General features: G+C 30.2%; 1 protein-coding gene across 1 annotated transcript; it reads right to left on the bottom strand.

The window, feature by feature from the left end:
• Window positions 1-1,755: 1,755 nt before the first annotated feature.
• Window positions 1,756-2,247, bottom strand: LOC139854193 (uncharacterized). The gene has a single exon (XM_071843512.1). The coding sequence runs from the start codon at window positions 2,245-2,247 to the stop codon at window positions 1,756-1,758; it is 492 nt and encodes a 163-aa protein (XP_071699613.1).
• Window positions 2,248-23,864: the final 21,617 nt, after the last annotated feature.

Raw genomic sequence — 23,864 nt, 5'->3', positions numbered from 1 at the left:
GTGGTGACTAAACTTTTGTTTGCAGCTACGGTTTATTTTGTTTGGCAAGAGCGAAATAATCGAATGTTTAAAGGTCGTAAAAGGTCTACTGATGCTCTCTTCAGGGAAATATATGCTACGGTTCGGTTGAAGCTTATGTCGGTTCGATTTAAAGAATCAAGGCAAGTAAATGAATTGAAGATGGCATGGAACATTGGTTAGGCGTAGGTCCTCTGGTGGTTATTTTTTTTTCTTTCTGTGTCCAAATGTCTGGTGTTTTGTAGAGGTTGGTTTTAGTGAGGTTACAAGGCATGCTTGTAACACTCGTGCTTCTTTTGTGATGTAATTTTCTTATTCTTTTATTATCTTTAATAAAAGCTCGCCGGGGAAACCTTTTACCCAAATATATATATATATATATATATATATATATATATATATATATATATATATATACATATATATATATATATATATATATATATATATATATAGTAGAGGGATCAAATGAGAACTTTTTTTGTGTGAGAACCCTGAGAACTCAAAAATACACTGAAATTCGAGCAAAAATGGGAAATTCGAGCAAAAAACTCCATATTCGAGCAAAAAATAGGACACGGACGAGCAAAAAACCTGATAGTCGAGCAAAAATAGAGAAAGTCGAACAAAAAAAAAGACGAATAAAAATTTGATATTCGAACAAAAAATGTGTTCTACATTTTTGAAATTCGAACGCAAAAATGTAGAACATATAGGTAGTCGAACAAAAATTTTGATATTCGAACAAAAAATGGTTCTACATTTTTTTTTCGAAAAACTTTTTTTTTTTGCTCGACTATGAAATTTTTGTTCGTCCGTGTTTTGTATTTTTGCTCGAATTCCTCTTTTTTGCTCGAATTTAAGTGTATTTAGGTGTTTTTGGGAGTTCCTAGAGTTCTCACACTAAAAAAGTTCTCACTGGAATCTCTATCTATATATATCTATATATATATATATATATATATATATATATATATATATATATATATATATATATATATATATATATATTGGTGAGAATTAGTTTTTGGATAAATTAAATTTTTTTTGTTGTGACTCTGATCAGTGAATCTAAATGTGTTATATAAACATAAGCTTGTACGGCATAAGTCTTTTTTAATTCTCTTAATGTTGATTATTCATGTATTATTGTTGGGTAAAGAGTTTTACCCGATAAATATTTTTAAAAAATAATAATAAATAATACAATGAAGAACAACGACCACAAGTGAACCTTGCGGCCTCACAAGCAACCAAAAAACCTACCTAGACCCTTCACACCAAGAAATAGGCCTAGCCAAACCACGAACCTACCACACACCTACTACCCAATTACAACCAACCCGTTTTCATACCAAACGGGAATGTTTTCTTAGAGTTGTTTTTCTCTGCCACAAACTTGGCGGTTTCATCTTGATCTAATTCCACATCACTCGGTTCATCCACTAGGTTCATATCATTAAGCGCTCCAAATGAATTCTGCACCTTCATTGGATTGTCCTTACTTGTCCCTGCTTATGAACTCTTTTCATTATCACTGTAAATCACCTTTGGTCGATAAACCACTTTCTGTTTTGGTTTACCAACACCAAAACCCATTGTGTTCCCATTTTTATGGGCCACATCTTTAATATCTCTTCATTTATTCTTTATAACATCTTAAAAACCTTCTTCATCCATCTCTACCATTTTAGTTTTCTGAATGACGACCATCTTAGGACATTGAGCATCCTAATGTCAGAAAACTTTACAATCCGAACAACGAGGAAGATTCCACTCATATTTAATAGTAACACTATCGATAGATTTCCCATCACCATCCAACCTTAGAGTCGCAACTTTTATACTCTTCTTATGATCATGCTCAGCCGAAACTTTTAACATAGCTCTAGCATAATTAGGCCAACCCCATGCCTCAACACACATTGTACTTGTGTACGACTCCAACATGATGGGATTTCCAATCTTTGATGCAATGATACTCAAACCATCTTCAATATAACATGTTAGTGGAACATCATGAAGTTTAACCCATACATGCACCGTTCTCAAATCTTCCTTTGTTAATGAAACATTGGCCGACCACTTTTTCAAAATAATAGGCACAATTTTAATCATCCATGAACTATTCTCTAATACATCTTGCATCCCTTGAGTCGTGGCAAACTTGAAAAAGAAGTATCCTTTTGCATTCATCATCGTTTTTTCAATGCCATACTCTTCCCACATGTTCATTAATTACATAGTTTTTAACAACTGGATAGGCTTACGTTTCCCAATAAAATAGTCGTATAATGTGTTGCTGTACCTTTCAGTTGTTTCCAACACAGACGATAGAGGTAATTCTACATCTATAACCTCTTCCATATTACTTCCTGTATCATAATATCGAAAATTAACCTTTTGGGAATCAATCTTACCATGTGCAACATTACGGTAGGAAACAGCATCGGTACTCTTCGAACCATCTTCAGTTCTTGCATCAGCAGGACTATTCATGTATTCTCTTTATATATAAAAAAAAAAAATACATCATATGTACTTATATTTAATAGTAAAAATATAATATCGAATTACATAAAAAAAAAAAAATAGATTAAGGAATGTGAGATTGGCGTTGGAGTTTGTCTTCGCCAACTATAAAGTTGACCTCCTCAAAGAAAGCTACAACATTTTTCCGCACAATGCGACACATGGGTGCATGAGTGCATCACTTATATATACATACAAAAAGTATATACTAAGCCATTAAAATATATATTTTGTAGACTTTTAAGATAATAAAGTAATAATTAATACTTTACTTTGGATAATGGTAATTGTGTGTAGAATATACACTTAAATAATATATATATATATATATATATATATATATATATATATATATATATATATATATATATATATATATATATATATATAACAACCCTCATTTTTCCATTTTGAATTTACTGATTAGGGTTTCGTTTTCTTGCCTCATCATAAGGGTTGTTATCAAGACGTGTAAAATGCATTATAAATAATGCTCGTAATTATAAATCTGAAACCCTAAACCTAATAATAATTAGTAATCAAAACTCTAACCCTAAAGGTTTATTAATAATAAAACCTAACTCTAATACTAAATTAATAACATAAACTATATGTAATATTAAAAAGTGATATTTTATAACCTTTAAAAATTACTACAAACTAATTGGAACTAATTAAAAATTTATAAAAGTTAAGGTCTAATAAATAAATAAAATGTAATTAAAATAAATGTAACCCTAATATTAATATTAATATTAATAATAATAAAAAAATTAAATTACACAAATAAATAACTAATGCCGTATAAAAAAAAAGGAAATACAATGTATTAATAAAATCGGCTGTAGGGATTAACAATAGATTAATAACTTGATCCCTAAGTAAGTTAAGCCTAGTTAATCTCTAATTAGTACTTGAATCCAAGAGGAATTAGGAAACATTAGAAACTATAAAAAGGGCATCGAGAATTCCCAGATTCACCACAAACTATCTGCTAATTAAGTCGACTAAACTCCTACTTTTCCTCTCTTTAGTCGACACCTTAAACCCCAAAACAGCCTGCTGTAGGTCGACTGCAACCCACCATCATAACCTGCTATTTTCTGCCCAAATCAACACCCTGTCATCACCAAAAGTAGCCTGCAATTCGCCACTTTTCCTGTCTGCTGTTCAGCCTTTTGTTCAACCCATAAACAGCTTATCCTCCCCTTGTTTCCTGCTGCTATATCAGCTTTCTGTTACGCCTGCAAAACAGCCCCAAAAAGTACCTTTGCTGCTGCGTTTTTTCTTCTGAAAAGTTGCCGCTGTACCTGCTGTTTCTGACGAACTAAAACAGCCCAAGAAACTCTAGTTTGGATCGTGGTTGTGCTACTGGATCTGCTTGGTTTCTATTTCTGCACGTATCATCATCAATCTTTGGCTTCAAACCTTGCTTAAGGTAGTCTTACATCCTAGTTAACTTTGTTCTTTACTTAATTACTTACAAGAATATTAGTAAGTATTATTGAATATGAAGTATGATCATGAATCTTGAATAGATAATGATAATGTTAAAAAGTTATGAATAAAAGTTATGAATTAATGCAAAAGCTAAAAAATATGTTTATGATTTTATGTGTTAAAGTTTAATGAATTAGTGTTGAATAATAATAAGTAATTGATTTGATCATAAATCTAGTTAATAATAAATTATGAATCATGATTATGAATATGAATAAGTGATGAAACTAGATTATGATTATGATAGTAAAGAATGGATTGAATATTAAGATTAGGGTTAAAAGTTTTGAATAATTATTATGGTTAATGATTTTGGCATAGGTTATGAGTAAGTTAAATAACTATGTATAAAGTCTTATGAATAAGATATTGATGATGTTAAAAGTATAATTATAAAGATGATGATTATGATAAAAGATGTATGATTATGGTTATTGAATAATAAACTAGTTAGTATAACAAATAGTTATGAATTTCGAATTGATCATGAAAGTATTAAGGTTAAGGTTAAAGATTATAATTTTATGTGTGTTGGTTAATGGGTTACAACATGGTTAATAAGATACTAGGTGATAAATATAATTAGGTAATGATGATTAAGCAATTGATTATGATTATTAAAGACTAGGGTTAATGAACATGATTAGTTATTTAGATAAAAAAAAATACTTATGATTTTATGATTTTATGTTAAAGTTATAAGGTTAAGTTTATTAATAAAAGGTTATGATTTTATGTGGGAGAATAATGATTAGTAATGTAGTAAATAATAATGATAATAATAATACATGTCCATGCATGCATGCATACGTACGTATGTGCATGTATACACTGTATGTATATGTGTGTGTGTATATGTAAATATATGCATACGTGTATATATATACGTGTATATATGTATGTATATATACGTGTATATATGAATGTGCATTATGTAAGTTATATGCGATTAGTAAACATAATAATAAAAGTAATAAGTATATATATACGTATCATCTTACACTTATCTATATGTAACACCTACACCTAGTACGTATATACCATATAGTTATGAATACATACATGAATAATAATGAATAAAGGATATATATATGTATGTATCACATAGGTGTATATTATCTATGTAACATATAATGAGCAAGTATACATAATAGCTGATTTACTAGATACTAATACTACTATAACTTACACACCTAATTACATAGTAACACTAAAGTACACTAAGTATATTATCACTTATATAAATATAACTTTTCTCGAGAACAGTCACTGTTAATATAGTTTACTATATTAATAAACAAACTTTATGTCTATTAGACATTAACTAATCGAACATAATATCTCTAGGTTGAGATCTCCGTGTTCAACACTCCGATCATATAACTTGCGTGGAAAATCTATCTGCTATTGAGGTGAACTTCATAGCCCCTCTTTTTACTATTTCTTAACTGTTTTATAAACTTTGGGGTGAGACACATGCTTGCTTTTAAACTGTTTTACGCTTAGACACAAGTACATGAAAATTTTATTTTGATTAGTTCAAACTGTGCTAACATGCTTTGATTCATGCTTAATACCTACCATGATATCGTTAATTACTAGAATTTGGTAAGCTTAGTTATTGTGATAACGCTATTGAGGGTGACGTCTCTATCCGGATGACCGCTGGTCAATGGATACATAATAACGATGAACGACACGAACGTGATGTGTTTAGGGTAACTTATGGTTAGTATCGATATCATATACACCAGCACTACTACCGAACTGATTAAACCGCTTATTTAAATCTTGTGGTCTAAAACTTGTTATAATTATTAAACCTATGTTGTTCACTCAACCATTTTGGTTGACACTTTAAGCATGTTTTGTCTCAGGTAAAGATTGCTAAAGATTATTTGCTATTTGGACTTTGCTGCTTTTGGAGTCTGCATATATACATTCATATTATTGCATTAGAACATTAAAGTATACAATTGTAATGAATTAGTGCTTTCCGCTGTTTTAATACATTGGTTTATATTAAAAATGTCTCATATAGAGTCGTTCTCGTTTATAAATACTTGTGTTGTGATAATGTGAAGTCATATTACCTCGGCCCTATTAGGGGGTATGACAGAGTGGTATCAGAGCCAGGTTGTTATAGAGAACCAGGATTGCATATTAAGTGTGCCTTATGTGTTGGTTAGGTGCCTTAGCAATCTATAGGACTATAACCTTTCCTGCCTTAGTTTGAAGTGTAATTCTCATATCTATGATTGCCTTACTTTGCCCACTTATATCCCTACCGTCATACCGTGCCTTAGAATCTAGTTAGTACTCCTTCTCTAGGATGTCTAGTCATCACCCAATCACCGTTTTGGACACCGAAGGATCCGACACTAAAGGATCTATCCGCACACCCAATTACTCACTTGTTTCACCATCATTATCACTAACTAACCCATACTACCTTTTCTTATCCATTGGTGTTGCTACCTAGTGCACCATAAACTCTTCAACTAATACTATTTTTTTGTATTGAAGATCAATGGCAACTCGTGGTGCTAACGCTCTTCCAAATGTCACTTTGACTCCCGTACAATTTCAACAACTGCTTGCTACCGCCCAAGGCAACAATATTCAAAGAAACAACCAAGGAAACCCACCTACATCATGCACCTACAAGGAGTTTATGAACTGTATGCCTCCATCCTTCAATGGGAATGAGGAAGCAGTTGAGCTAACTCGTTGGTTCGAAAAACTTGAATCAATCTTTCGCATCTGTAACTGCGCAGAGGTCGACCGAGTGAAGTATGCCACTCATACACTAAGTGGTCTTGCTTTGACTTGGTGGAACGCTTATGCCCAAATTGTAGGGCTAGATGCTGCTAATGATATTCCATGGGCTGTTGTGAAAAGAATGATGACGGATAAGTTTTGCCCAAGGAACCAAATTCAAAAGCTAGAGGTTGAGTTTTGGGAATTAAAGGTTAATGGTACCAATATTGAAGCTTATACCAACAGATTTATAGAGTTGGTTTCATTGTGCCCGGACATGGTGCCCACTGAACAAAAGAAGATTGAGCGATACATAGAAGGTCTTCCTGACGAGATTCAAGGAAATGTTATTGCTGCTAGTAAAGAAACCTTAGATGTGGTGATACTTATGGCTCAAAACTTGATGATGGCTAAGAGGAGAAAGGCCGCGGCTAATAAACAAGCCGGGGCTAAGACTAGTGAAGGAAAAAGGAAGGTTGAGCCTACTCAGGAATCAAATCATGGTTCGAATAAGAAGCTTGCTGAAAATTCAAGAGGAGGTTATTTAGGGAACCAACCTTATTGTAATCGTTGTGAGAAACACCATTCTGGGTAGTGCAAGGCTGAGTGCACTAAGTGTAAGAAGATTGGTCATATAGCCAAGACTTGTAGGGTTGCAGTTCCTTCGACCAATACACCTGCAACAAAAGCCAATGCAGTCATTCCTACATGCTATGACTGTGGAGAAAAAGGACATTATCGCAACCAGTGTCCAAAGAAAAAGGATAACACAGGAAATGCTAAAGGTCGAGCGTTTGGGATGACTGTCGAGGAAGCTCGGGACAATGAGGAAGAAGGGGAAGAGGCACAATGGAGAGTTTTTGACAACTACAAGAGTCAATTAAATTTTCATAGTATTCTTTGTGTTACCGTTTAGTACTTCTGTAGTTTGAAAGATTTCGTTAAGTTTCTGTAATACTCTAGTTATTTTCTTTTAATGAATGATGTTATTTTTTTCTTTCATTTTCCATTGAATCATTCACCTCGATGAAGATGCATATTGACTAGATGACATAGTAGTAACCTTATGGAGTGATAAAAGTATGATTTAGAATAATATAATGACACTTGATCAACGTCATTATATTATGATAAGTCATACAGAAATCCTAATGGATCATGATGGGAATAAGATTTGATCAACCTTAGGACCACTGTGTACCATTACATACTCCTTATCACTATATTGTCAACTAAAAATATCAACCCTAGATATTATATATCCTTTACTTATCAAATATCCACGCCCGATGCTGTACCTATTGCATAGGTACCATACCGCTTAGCTCCATTCGAAATGAAGAAATCATCCAATCAACTCCAAGAGTTTTTGGAGAAAGGTTTCATTCGTCTTAGCTTGCCTCCGTAAGGAGCACCCGTTCTATTTGTTAAAAAGAAAGATGGCACGTTGAGGATGTGTATTGATTACCAAGAACTCAACAAGCTAACCATCAAAAATCGTTATCCATTCCCGCTTATTGATGACCTGTTTGACCAACTGTAAGGATCAAGTATCTATTTGAAGATTGATCTTAGGTCGGGTCATCATCAATTGAGAGTCAAGGAAACCGATGTTTCTAAGACTCCCTTCCTAACTCGTTATAGACATTATGAGTTTCTTGTCATGCCTTTTGGTTTAACCAATGCTCCTGCTGTATTCATGGATCTTATGAACCATGCATGCAAACCCTATCTTGATAAATTCGTGATAGTCTTCATTGATGACATCTTAATCTATTCCAAGAGCGAGAGAGAGAGCATGAGCAACCTCTGCGATTTATTCTAGAGCTCTTAAAGAACGAACAAATGTATGCCAAGTTTTCCAAGTGTGAACTTTGGCTATGAATCGTACAATTCCTTGGACATGTAGTTAATAGTGAAGAAGTACATGTCGATTCTATAAAAATCACCACTACTCAGAAATTTTCCAAGAATTAGTTTTGGATGAAGTCCATAAGGCTAAGTATTCCATTCACCCAGGTTCTTTTGGCTGAAATTACATACAAATATCAGCTATCACTTAAGTAGATCCCCACTGTAATTAAGTACAGACTTCGCTTTAACAAAACATTGACCAAATGCTGATTTTTAGTCAACACTTCCTGTTAAATAAAGTTCATACATTTCACATTTCGAATCTTAAAAAGTGTCTTTTTGACGACATACTCATTATTCCCTTGAATGATCTTCGCATTTATTTCACTTCACCGAAAAACCTAGAGAAGTTCTGGATCATGCGGATAAACGTTTGAAACAAAGCTCTATTCTTGTTGTTAAGATCCGTTGGAATTCACGTAGAGGCCCCGAGTATACCTGGGAATGTGAAAACCATATGAAGCGGAAATAACCTCATATTTTCTTAAACATAGATGCATCCGAGAAGTCTTCCTGAAACTTCAGGACGAAGTTTAAATTAACGGGGAAGTACTATAACAACCCTCATTTTTCCATTTTGAATTTACTGATTAGGGTTTCGTTTTCTTGTCTCATCATAAGGGTTGTTATCAAGACGTGTAAAATGCATTATAAATAATGCTCGTAATTATAAATCTGAAACCCTAAACCTAATAATAATTAGTAATCAAAACTCTAACCCTAAAGGTTTATTAATAATAAAACCTAACTCTAATACTAAATTAATAACATAAACTATATGTAATATTAAAAAGTGATATTTTATAACCTTTAAAAATTACTACAAACTAATTGGAACTAATTAAAAATTTATAAAAGTTAAGGTCTAATAAATAAATAAAATGTAATTAAAATAAATGTAACCCTAATATTAATATTAATATTAATAATAATAAAAAAAATTAAATTACACAAATAAATAACTAATGCCGTATAAAAAAAAAGGAAATACAATGTATTAATAAAATCGGCTGTAGGGATTAACAATAGATTAATAACTTGATCCCTAAGTAAGTTAAGCCTAGTTAATCTCTAATTAGTACTTGAATCCAAGAGGAATTAGGAAACATTAGAAACTATAAAAAGGGCATCGAGAATTCCCAGATTCACCACAAACTATCTGCTAATTAAGTCGACTAAACTCCTACTTTTCCTCTCTTTAGTCGACACCTTAAACCCCAAAACAGCCTGCTGTAGGTCGACTGCAACCCACCATCATAACCTGCTATTTTCTGCCCAAATCAACACTCTGTCATCACCAAAAGTAGCCTGCAATTCGCCACTTTTCCTGTCTGCTGTTCAGCCTTTTGATCAACCCATAAACAGTTTATCCTCCCCTTGTTTCCTGCTGCTATATCAGCTTTCTGTTACGCCTGCAAAATAGCCCCAAAAAGTATCTTTACTGCTGCGTTTTTTCTTCTGAAAAGTTGCCGCTGTACCTACTGTTTCTGACGAACTAAAACAGCCCAAGAAACTCTGGTTTGGATCGTGGTTGTGCTACTGGATCTGCTTGGTTTCTGTTTCTGCACGTATCATCATCAATCTTTGGCTTCAAACCTTGCTTAAGGTAGTCTTACACCCTAGTTAACTTTGTTCTTTACTTAATTACATACAAGAATATTAATAAGTATTATTGAATATGAAGTATGATCATGAATCTTGAATAGATAATGATAATGTTAAAAAGTTATGAATAAAAGTTATGAATTAAGGCAAAAGCTAAAAATTATGTTTATGATTTTATGTGTTAAAGTTTAATGAATTAGTGTTGAATAATAATAAGTAATTGATTTGATCATAAATCTAGTTAATAATAAATTATGAATCATGATTATGAATATAAATAAGTGATGAAACTAGATTATGATTATGATAGTAAAGAATGGATTGAATATTAAGATTAGGGTTAAAAGTTTTGAATAATTATTATGGTTAATGATTTTGGCATAGGTTATGAGTAAGTTAAATAACTATGTATAAAGTCTTATGAATAAGATATTGATGATGTTAAAAGTATAATTATAAAGATGATGATTATGATAAAAGATGTATGATTATGGTTATTGAATAATAAACTAGTTAGTATAACAAAGAGTTATGAATTTCGAATTGATCATGAAAGTATTAAGGTTAAGGTTAAAGATTATAATTTTATGTGTGTTGGTTAATGGGTTACAACATGGTTAATAAGATACTAGGTGATAAATATAATTAGGTAATGATGATTAAGCAATTGATTGTGATTATTAAAGACTAGGGTTAATGAACATGATTAGTTATTTAGATAAAAAAAACTTATGATTTTATGATTTTATGTTAAAGTTATAAGGTTAAGTTTATTAATAAAAGGTTATGATTTTATGTGGGAGAATAATGATTAGTAATGTAGTAAAGAATAATGATAATGATAATAATACATGTCCATGCATACATGCATACGTACGTATGTGCATGTATACACTGTATGTATATGTGTGTGTATATGTAAATATATGCATACGTGTATATATATACGTGTATATATGTATGTATATATACGTGTATATATGTATATATGAATGTGCATTATGTAAGTTATATGCGATTAGTAAACATAATAATAAAAGTAATAAGTATATATATATGTATCATCTTACACTTATCTATATGTAACACCTACACCTAGTACGTATATACCATATAGTTATGAATACATACATGAATAATAATGAATAAAGGATATATATATATATATATATATATATATATATATATATATATATATATACATATATATATATATATACAATTGGTTTAAATGTATATCATGGTGCTAAGATGTACGTATATACCATATAGTTATGAATACATACATGAATAATAATGAATAAAGGATATATATATATATATATATATATATATATATATATATATATATATATATATATATATATATATATATGTATGTATCACATAGGTGTATATTATCTATGTAACATATAATGAGCAAGTATACATAATAGCTGATTTACTAGATACTAATACTACTATAACTTACACACCTAATTACATAGTAACACTAAAGTACACTAAGTATATTATCACTTATATAAATATAACTTTTCTCGAGAACGGTCACTGTTAATATAGTTTACTATATTAATAAACAAACTTTATGTCTATTAGACATTAACTAATCGAACATAATATCTCTAGGTTGAGATCTCCGTGTTCAACACTCTGATCATATAACTTGCGTGGAAAATCTATCTGCTATTGAGGTGAACTTCATAGCCCCTCTTTTTACTATTTCTTAACTGTTTTATAAACTTTGTGGTGAGACACATGCTTGCTTTTAAACTGTTTTACGCTTAGACACAAGTACATGAAAATTTTATTTTGATTAGTTCAAACTGTGCTAACATGCTTTGATTCATGCTTAATCCCTACCATGATATCGTTAATTACTGGAATTTGGTAAGCTTAGTTATTGTGATAGCGCTATTGAGGGTGACGTATCTATCCGGATGACCGTTGGTCAATGGATACATAATAACGATGAACGACACGAACGTGATGTGTTTAGGGTAACTTATGGTTAGTATCGATATCATATACACCAGCACTACTACCGAACTCATTAAACCGCTTATTTAAATCTTGTGGTCTAAAACTTGTTATAATTATTAAACCTATGTTGTTCACTCAACCATTTTGGTTGACACTTTAAGCATGTTTTGTCTCAGGTAAAGATTGCTAAAGATTATTTGCTATTTGGACTTTGCTGCTTTTGGAGTCCGCATATATACATTCATATTATTGCATTAGAACATTAAAGTATACAATTGTAATGAATTAGTGCTTTCCGCTGTTTTAATACATTGGTTTATATTAAAAACGTCTCATATAGAGTCGTTCTCGTTTATAAATACTTGTGTTGTGATAATGTGAAGTCATATTACCCCGGCCCTATTTGGGGGTATGACAATATATAAATATATATATATATATATATATATATATATATATATATATATATATATATATATATATATATATATATATATATATATATATATATGTATGTATGTGTGTGTGTGAGATATATATATCCACCAGATCCGATCCATGGATGTAAATGGACGATTAACGGATATAGATATGGATATGGATGATCTAAATATTTCGTGGATCGGATAAAGATGACAATTTATTATCCATGGAGATATCCATTATCACCCGAAATACATCTATATATACATGTTTACGTACTAAAATATATGCATATACATCTACATATCGATATACATATGCATATACATATAACCTACAAATAATTAAATTATTAACGAAAATAAGGGTTGTGATAGTCACAAATATTAAATTGTTGCTAACAATATTTAAAGTTACACATTTAGATTAGTTTAAACGTATATTTACTTATAATATAACGTATTTTGCTCAATTAAATTTACAATAAGCGATGAATTATAGTCAAAACCGTGTAACAAATCGAAAACATAAAGAATAAATATTTGCATTTGTTATAATCTATATTAAGTTCATAAAATCGTCTTTGGATTAACATTTCGTTTGATATCCAACGGATATTCATTAACCCGCTTAATCCATCGGATATGAATATGGACGGATGAACTGAAATTAAATGGATATGGATAAGCAAAAATTAAATGGATATAGATGTGGATATGTCATCATCCGATCCATATCCGATCCATTGTCATTCCTATGTGCAAGGATCAAATGAGAGCCTTTTTAGGTCGGAGAACTCTAAGAACTAGTTGTTATAAAAAAAAAAAGAGGGCGCACAAAATTGAAGTCGTTAGAACATTTTTGTTAGATTCATAAAAATCAATTTTTTTTTTTTACATTCATGTAGAAAATGGTGTTCTACATTCAATTTCTAAACCCTAAATAATGTTTTTCATTAGTCATTATTCTTTTTTTTTTATTAGTTTTGGTTATCATACATTAATGTTATTTTTTGAGCGTTTTCTGATAATAAAAAAACATTCATCACAAAGCGTTTTTTTAAAATGTTTATATTTTCACCTGAACTTAATGTTTGTGAAAAAAAATTAAAAGAAGAAAAAAAAATCACTTCTCTCATTCCCTCCTAAAATCTACTTCTCTTTTGATTTGTCATGGATGTTTAAAAATTAGGTCGTGGTGTTGACAAATTAAAAAAAAAGAAATTGAGTTTAAGAGCCGTGGTGTTGACAAATTTTAAAAGTGGCTTTTGGTGATTTTACTAACTTAATGTCTACAATTTTTTTTCTCACCATTAATATTTTTTTAATATATAGATTATATATTACGTAATATTTATAGTAAATTAAAAATTTGTCATGGATAATTTATATTATTTTTGAATTATTATATACAATTATTTTTGAATAAAAGTGTAACCCACGAGTTTAATTTTAAAAAAGTTGTTAGTAATTTTAGCAAATAATGGTACTACGGGGAGTCGTCATGTATAATTAATATTATAATAGTTATATTTTCATATTCATAAATATTTTAAAGACTTAAACGGTAAATTCAAATCACTTCCATATTTATTGCTAAAAATAAATGCTCAGTTGGTAGTGTGTCGAAGCTCCGTTTCGGATACAATTTATTGCGTTTTATTCGTAAAATTTTTCGAGTTGAACGGTGATGGTTGTGGAACTTAACTAGTTTTGAACAGAAAGATAAATTCGTAAAAAATTTTGGTAGGTTTTGTTTCGTGGGTTTATATTAAATAGTGAATTTAACTTTTATACCCTTGAAATCTATTCTATATACTCATATAAAGCTCTAAAATGATGATGCTATCATTTCACTAATTACCCTTTAATTTTCATAACGATGATGTCATTATTTATATTAATTTTAATTTTAATTAAAAAAGATACAAAATAAAAACAAATGAATGCCGATAATATATGAATGCCGATCTGAAAAGCAAAAATAATTAATAAAAATATCATTTAATATTTAATATGGCATTACCATTTTATAAATATGTATCCCGGAGCATCTCCACCATATATTATCATAACTCTTATTCTCAATCTATACAAACCTTTACAACTCTTTTTCTCAATCTCCATCATATTATCCAATAACCTTTTGTTTCCAAAAAGCAGTTACAAACTTTCATGTCATTGTTAATGGTTTTTTTTAAAAATTATTCTCTTTTATATGTTGTTTGATGATGAAATTTATTATACCTTCAATGTTTTATTATTATATGTTTGTTAAACAAAAAGAATCTGAAAATTGATAACATACGTCAAATCATATTGTGACTATTTAAAATGAAGGTATATAATATGATAGAAGAATTCACAAATTTTTTGCGAGGTTGAACAAGGTATCTTGAGTCCCTCTTTTAATGTTAAATAAGTACCATTTATAACAAGGAAATTAGTAATTATAATGAAAATTGAAAAATGGTGGTGGGAGAATTAATGCAGTTCATTTTTTCTCACTAAGTTAACAACGACAAGTTTTTTAGTCAAAATCCGTGATCCCATGGTTCATTAAACTAAATGACTTTAGCATTTACATTCACTTAATACATAAAACATATTATTAAACTGTTTCATTTAAACAACCCCGTGATTCCACGGGTTATTTCACTAGTTATCATTTATACCCCTAATAAATAATGAAACGGAAGAGGTCAATTTATAGCAAAATGTCAGACATAGCAATTGAAGCAGATTACCGCATATAATCAAAGAGGATCATAATTTCCTTGATTATCGGAGAATCAAATCTATTATAGATTTCAAGGATTATCTTTAAATTCCTTGAAATCCGGAAATCCACCATGACTACGTCAAAAGTTAAATCTCTATCTCAACCTTTTATGACAACTACACTTGTACGCTTCACATGATCGAATCGTTTTATCTATATTAATCAATAATGATAAAACTCTATTTATCCACACATATTCGTCATAAAAACATTTTTATTGTTAGCCATGACGACCTCACTCAAATTTCGGGACGAAATTTCTTTAACGGGTAGGTACTGTGACGACCCGAAAATTTCTGACCAAATTTAAACTTAATCTTTAATGTTTCTGACACGATAAGAAAGTCTATAAAGTTGAATCTCAAAATTTTTGAACTACTTTTATATATTCAGTTACCCTTCAACTACTCCTGACGATTTACGAACAACCATTTATTAATGGACATGTGTATAAATATGTATATACAATAAATTGGAATATTAATTTTTAGAATTAAATATATAAATAACTTGCAACATGTATTTAAAACATGTTTATGAATATTGAATGTATATATATAATTTCAAATAAATTAAGTAAACGATAGTAACATTTGATTATTAATTCGATTAATATTTAGTTAGGTTACTTAGAACGTTTAAGAAGTTAAAATAAACGTTGGCGCATAAATGAATTATATCAAATTAAGTTCTAGAGCGTAAACGTTAGGTGATATAATAATTTCTACTATTTAAACAATTTTAAATTATATATATTGAAATATAATTAGTTTTGAGAAACTAAACATTATATTATATTTCAATTATATATATATATATATATATATATATATATATATATATATATATATATATATATATATATATATATATATATATATATATATATATATATATATATATATATATATATAAATTTATATTTCTAAATGAATATATATATTTTACAAAAAATGATAAATATTAACCTAGTTATAAAACGTTTAGATTTTTAAATAATATTATTAAATATATATTAATAAACAACGAGAAGTTGATTTAAAGAAGCAAATGATCAAAACACTCGAACATTCAGGATACACTTTGGGTAACATAGTTATTGATAATTTAAGTCTATATTTTGACAAAGGTATGAGTCTCGAAACGTAAAGTACAAGTTTTCTAAGCGTACGAAAGGACGTTCGAAAATCTGGAACCGAGACATAAACCGAGTATCAACGTACGAGTCAACGGACCTAAAATTACAAGTCAACTATGTACATGAATATAATATAATATATATATATATAATTAATATAAATTATATATATATATATATATATATATATATATATATATATATATATATATATATATTATATATATATAATAATATGTCGACAAACAAGAAAACAAAAAAATTGTGAGCTGGATTTTGGGGCCATGCGATCGCATGGAAATAGGCATAAAACCCATGCGATCGCATGGGGGTCAGGAATCAGAATTCTTCTATAAATAGCCCAGTTTTCTGCCGAATCCTTTACAATTCTTTCTATTTCTTTCTCTCAATATTTATATTTATTATTATTATTATTATTATTATTATTATTATTATTATTATTATTATTTTTATTATTATTATAAATCTTATTATTATTATTATTAGTATTATTATACATAAAATACTACGACAAGGTCATGAGCAAGTTATTTTCAAAACAAGCTTTTCGAGCGGGATAGAGCTAAGGAAATTATGAGTTATAGCTAAGGAGGTGATGGGTATTATTCGGGGGTATTGCTCGTGAGGTCAAACTAGTGTTTATCATTTCCGTTGCGTCTACGTACTTTCCTACAATATTGAATCACAATATTGATACGTGAGCATTCACATCTTATCTTTTATATATTAATAGTGTATCCATGTCTAGTGCTCGAGTATATATGTTTATGCATGCTTGTATACTTTAATTTTGTCGTTGGATAGTTTATGATGAATCACGAATTTGATACATATGCTAATGATATAAAGTATATGATATGCATGTTTTTGGAAAGTTGGTGAAAAATTATTAACTTTTCATTTAGAAATCGGGTGATTTCGATGAACGGATTAAAAGATATGGTCAACTGAATTATGTTTGACGTTAATTAAAATTGTGTTTGAAACTGTAAATTAATATTTAAACAACTTGTCTATGAGATTGATAAATTTTATTTTTAGATATTACTAATCGAATAAATGAATTTCTATATAAGGCACATCTCGTCTTGTTGAACAATTGTCAAAGTTGACTGTCTTATCATGTTTTAAAGCTTTATAAACACTATAATCTGATTTTACAAGTATTGAAAAACTATGTGAAATAATAAAATATTTCCGATTGCCATGATAATTCAAATATAATATAGCTCCTGAAATAAATAATATTTTGAGTTTGATAAACTATAAATTCGTTCAATTATCAAGACTTATACTATGATGATAAACATGTATAGATTTAAAGATCATATTGGGTCAGGTTGACTTTTAAGATGACTTTTGTTAACTTTTGCATGTCGGTCTCGAGCATTAGGATTGTGATACACTATGACCCAACCTAGCTTGTTAGACATTTATTGACCTACATATGTTCTCTAGGTTGAGATCTACGGTTATTTTGCATTCCGAGTTTCGGTTACATTTCGGTGAATGACCTTATGTGCTGCTAAGGTGAGTTTCATTTGCTCCCTTTTTAATTGCTTTTGCAATCTATATTTTTGGGCTGAGAATACATGCACTTTATTTTAAACGCAATGGATACAAGTAAATACTAAATTCTACACTTAGTTTGAACCAAAAATCCCTTAGCTTTGGTAACTAGTAACTGCCAGTTATAAGAACTGGTGGGCGCGAATAGTTGTATATGGATCCATAGGGCTTGACATCCCCGTCTGTTCCAGGTATAGAAACCTTAGCCTGAACTATAAAGCGGACGTATACTATTTGAGTTTAGTACACGTTGGATTGCGCGTATTGTACATGTTGGTTGCATGTATGTTAAAACAGGGGTACTTATTATATAGATGTTAAAGTTTAGTTACCAGGATGCTCAATCTTGTAGAATATTTTGATAAACGTTTCTGGATGAAACAACTGAAATCTTGTGATCCACCTTTATATACTGATTATGCACAACATTAAAACTATGAACTCACCAACCTATGTGTTGACACTTTTAAGCGTGTTTATTCTCAGGTTCCTAGAAGTGTTTCGTTGTTTGCTTATACGTTATACAAGCTATGTGCATGGAGTCATACATGCTTTATTCGAGAAAACGTTGCATTCACAAAATCATCACCATGTATCTTATTTGACTGTATTGTCAACGGATGTATTGTTAAAAACTATTATATACGGTGATTGTCTATATGTAGAAATCATCAGATGTCGAAAACCTTGGATTTATATATTCATTTATGGTGTGGCTTTTTAAAAGAATGCAATGTTTACAAAACGTATCATATAGAGGTCAAAACCTCACTATGAAATCAATGAATGATGTATTCGTCCAAACGGATTTGGAAGGATCATCACAGTTGGCATCAGAGCTTGAGGTCATAGGGAACCAAAATTTGCATTAGTGTGTTTAACTTGTAATTGTTAGGATGCATTAATGAGTCTGGACTATAACCGTATCTGTTTTTACCGAGTTTTACTTATCATTTCTTGTTGGAAATTACACGCTTATCATTCTTAAGTCTAGACACGTTTCCTGCATTTATTGCATACATAGTGTACAGACGAATTCATATCTTAGCATATCTATTACTGTAAACTTTGCTTGACATCTTCCAAAAATTCCTCCGTAATTTATGGAATTTTGGTATTATATATACATATGTAAATTATGTATTGAAGAGTACTAATCTAAATTCTATAATCTATTTCATATCAAAAATTATCTCTCTAATTATACAAGATGAATCATGTATCTAGTTCAAATTCCTTAAACTCCGACAGCTATTCCGATATGGATATTCACCTGAACTCCGAAGACAGTGTAACCGGAATGGATCAACCAATCAGCCATCACCTATTCTGGATGAATTGGGGATGGGTTTGTAGCCTACTTAGTCATTGGAGACAAGAAGAAGGTGATCCCTTCCATCCACCACATTCCCCTCTTGGCGAAGAACCTGAAGCACTTACCGGCGAACCTGTTCGTAATACCATTTTCTCTCTCATTTCCAGAGTATCTCGCCATGATTATATACTATCTCAAATTCTGGATCTTATTCATTCGCTCGTCCGAAGCGCCAATCATCCCGATGTAGTAGAAGAAGTCAACGAGCTTCGCGCTCGGGTAGTGGTTTTGGAGAATATGGTGCAAAGATTACAAGCACCAGCAGTACCACCGGCATCAACAGTACCACCATCATCAACACCAACAGTATCATTACCACCACCAACAACAACATTCGCATCCCACACCTCAACATCACAATCTGTACCTCGAACATCAACGTCATACGCACCATAGATACCAAGGAATACCAACAACAACAAACGATGAAGTATTGATTCATAACTTCATCGAAGAAATATTCTGCAGAGAATATGTAGTTTCTAAAAGTTTTAGAGATTACTTATTCTAGTTCTAATTGAAAACCAGATGAGATTAATATTATGTTAACTCATTAAATCCATGATTACATCTAAAGAAAATATATATGTAGGTATATTTTCATAAAGATTGTAATTAAAAATCCTTTTGTACAAACTATTAATGGTGTGAATATTTTAACGGGTAGGTAATACCCGAGAGATATATAAATTCACAATTAATATGCTACATTCTTCGATTCTGATTCAGCATTCATCAACTATACTCACTACTTTCACAACGATATACATTATTTCATAGAAATCAAAACAACCGTTCTCATTCAAACTCAATTTCATATTCTGATTTTGACAGTTCAGAATCCAAGTCAAGACTCAACAAGAGACATCACTCTTAAATCTTTACATCTTTCAAAGCTATACTTTGACTTCAAAACTGTAATAGAACATCACTTTTACCCAGAAAAATATTCGTATCATTCAAAATTCTAGAACATCATATGTATATTAACAATTACAATCTATGTTCAAACCCTTCGAAATTCCTAAAGACACTTCAAATAATGAACAATCGAGATGATGATCCAACCACATATTACCCACAGTCTTGCACCTGAAAAACTCTCGAAACCAAAGTCATAGTTTAACATGTATCTGTGTCAGATCCTTTGGCATTTATTAGCAAAAATAACTTTTCAATCCTTTTTAAGGTAGACAGTTTTGTCACAGCTCTAACAAATCAACTTCAATTGTTCATTCGAATAAGCCTTATTATAACGATTACTCCTTCATCATTGTTACTGGGGAACCCTTTATATCTCACCACATTAGCAGTAAACTTACCAACAATTTCATTGATCTTTAAGCCTCTCAGAAAAATCACTATACTTATTCATTGAAACCCTATCATGTACTCATTTGCATCTTGTAATGGTAGTTACCATACCAAAAAGCTTGAATCATTATTCTCGAATCTCGCAGCAATTCTACGCCAACAGTTATATATATACATATAACGTCTACCTCCAAGACTTACATACTTCGAATGTGAAGTTTCTGAAAAACACCCTGGATTGCGGACTGGTTCTCGAAATTTTGAAAAATGCTGATGAAGCAGCAAAAACTGTAAATGACCTTAACAGTCAAAAGTTTGATGATAAAGAATAGTGTGTTAGCAAAGCTCAGAAAAGTGGGAACTGAAAAACGGATTGAACAAACCATGAAGGAGGCTGTGGACAAACCACAAAAACTAAACCTACCTTCAAAGAATCCAAATGATTCAGTATCTGCTGAAGTCATTAACGAATACCTTGCTCCCGACTCTAAACCTTTACGGACAAATCTTCTTTATCATCTTTCGATATTAGAAATTCTAAGATATCATCGTATTTTTCATTATAAATATTCTCGATATTTCTGGAGATATCTTCATAACTATTCTTATCTGAAATCATTTATCTCTTCGCGCTATCTGTGTTATATCATAAAAGAAACTGTTTTAGTTTCTAAATTCTGAAAAATTCGAATTTAAAAATATGAATGTTTTTAAAGTAGTGTTGGGAACTGAAGTATGAGTTAGTATAATATAATGACACTTGATCAACGTGATTATATTACAGTAAGTCATGCTGAGTTTCTAATGAAACGTGATAAAGGTTCACAGATCATACCCTCATCATGAACCATGTTACATGACTATTTCATTCTATTTAACCTCTAAACATATCAAGAAAATATTTTTCTTGATGATTCGGTCTTTTCCGGATATTCTAGTAATTTGACAAATCAAATCGTGCTATTACCTTTCCTTTCTACTTTGTATATTATGATTATTCGAAACTCCATACCCACGAATTCTGGACCATTATTCGTTTGACTTAAAGTCGGGAAGAAGAAATAAAAGCATGGAACTCCGAAATATAAAGGAAAATATCGACAACAACACCTAAATTACAAACCGTGTATATCAATACGTATGGCAACGACACGGAAGAATTAAAAACAATATAACCCCAAGGTAATAGTAGAAGAAAATAACTTCCTCTGGTGGCAGATGAAAAAGTAGAATGAAGGATACGATAGTTAGTAAAATATCAAGAATCAGAACTGGATTAAGCATTTTCACAATCTTTTGGAAGTATGAATTAAGGAAGAAAGTATAGAGGTGAAGAAAATAATGGAACGGAAGAGGTCAATTTATAGCGAAATATCAGACATAGCAATTGAGGCAGATTACCGCATATAATCAAAGAGGATCATAATTTCCTTGATTACCGGAGAATCAAATCTATTATAGATTTCAAGGATTATCTATAAATTCCTTGAAATCCGGAAATCCACCATGACTACGTCAAAAGTTAAATCTCTATCTCAACCTTTTATGACAACTATTCTCGTAAGCTTCACATGATCGAATCGTTTTATCTATATTAATCAATAATGATAAAACTCTATTTATCCACACATATTCGTCATAAAAACATTTTTATTGTTAGCCATGATGACCTCACTCAAATTTCGGGACGAAATTTCTTTAATGGGTAGGTACTGTGACGACCCGGAAATTTCTGACCAAATTTAAACTTAATCTTTAATGTTTCCGACACGATAAGCAAGTCTATAAAGTTGAATCTCAAAATTTTTGAACTACTTTTATATATTCAATTACCCTTCGACTACTCCCGACGATTCACGAACAACCATTTATTATTGGACATGTGTATAAATATATATATATACAATAAATTGGAATATTAATTTTTAGAATTAAATATATAAATAACTTGCAACATGTATTTAAAACGTGTTTATGAATATTGAATGTATATACATAATTTCAAATAAATTAAGTAAACGATAGTAATATTTGATTATTGATTCGATTAATATTTAGTTAGGTTACTTAGAACGTTTAAGAAGTTAAAATAAACGTTGGCACATAAATGAATTATATCAAATTAAGTTCTAGAGCGTAAACGTTAGGTGATATAATAATTTCTACTATTTAAAGGATTTTAAATTATATATATTGAAATATAATTAGTTTTGAGAAACTAAACATTATATTATATTTCAATTATATATATATAAGTTTATATTTCTAAATGAATATATATATTTTACAAAAAATGATAAATATTAACCTAGTTATAAAACGTTTAGATTTTTAAATAATATTATTAAATATATATTAATAAACAACGAGAAGTTGATTTAAAGAAGCAAATGACCAAAACACTCGAACGTTCAGGATACACTTTGGGTAACATAGTTATTGATAATTTAAGTCTATATTTTGACAAAGGTATGAGTCACGAAACGTAAAGTACAAGTTTTCTAAGCGTACGAAAGGACGTTCGAAAATCGAGAACCGAGACATAAACCGAGTATCAACGTACGAGTCAACGGACCTAAAATTACAAGTCAACTATGTACATGAATATAATATAATATATATATATAATTAATATAAATTATATATATATATAGTATATATATATAATAATATGTCGACAAACAAGAAAACAAAAAAATTGTGAGCTGAATTTTGGGGCCATGCGATCGCATGGGAAATATGTAACGACCCTTGATTTTCCAACGTTTATTTATTAATAATTATTATTATTAATACATGTGATTAAACGAATGTATGTTATTACATTTACATGTTGCCATGATTGCCCGAACTTGACTTTTAAATACCCGAAACGTCTTTGTGACACACGAAACTTGCACGAATAATATTTTTGAATATTATTTACATTCA

This window comes from Rutidosis leptorrhynchoides, chromosome 6, assembly GCF_046630445.1.
Source record: "Rutidosis leptorrhynchoides isolate AG116_Rl617_1_P2 chromosome 6, CSIRO_AGI_Rlap_v1, whole genome shotgun sequence".
Taxonomy (NCBI): Eukaryota; Viridiplantae; Streptophyta; class Magnoliopsida; order Asterales; family Asteraceae; genus Rutidosis; species Rutidosis leptorrhynchoides.
The sequence above is the reverse complement of the archived record's forward strand: the minus strand, read 5'-3'. Positions and strand labels throughout refer to the sequence as shown.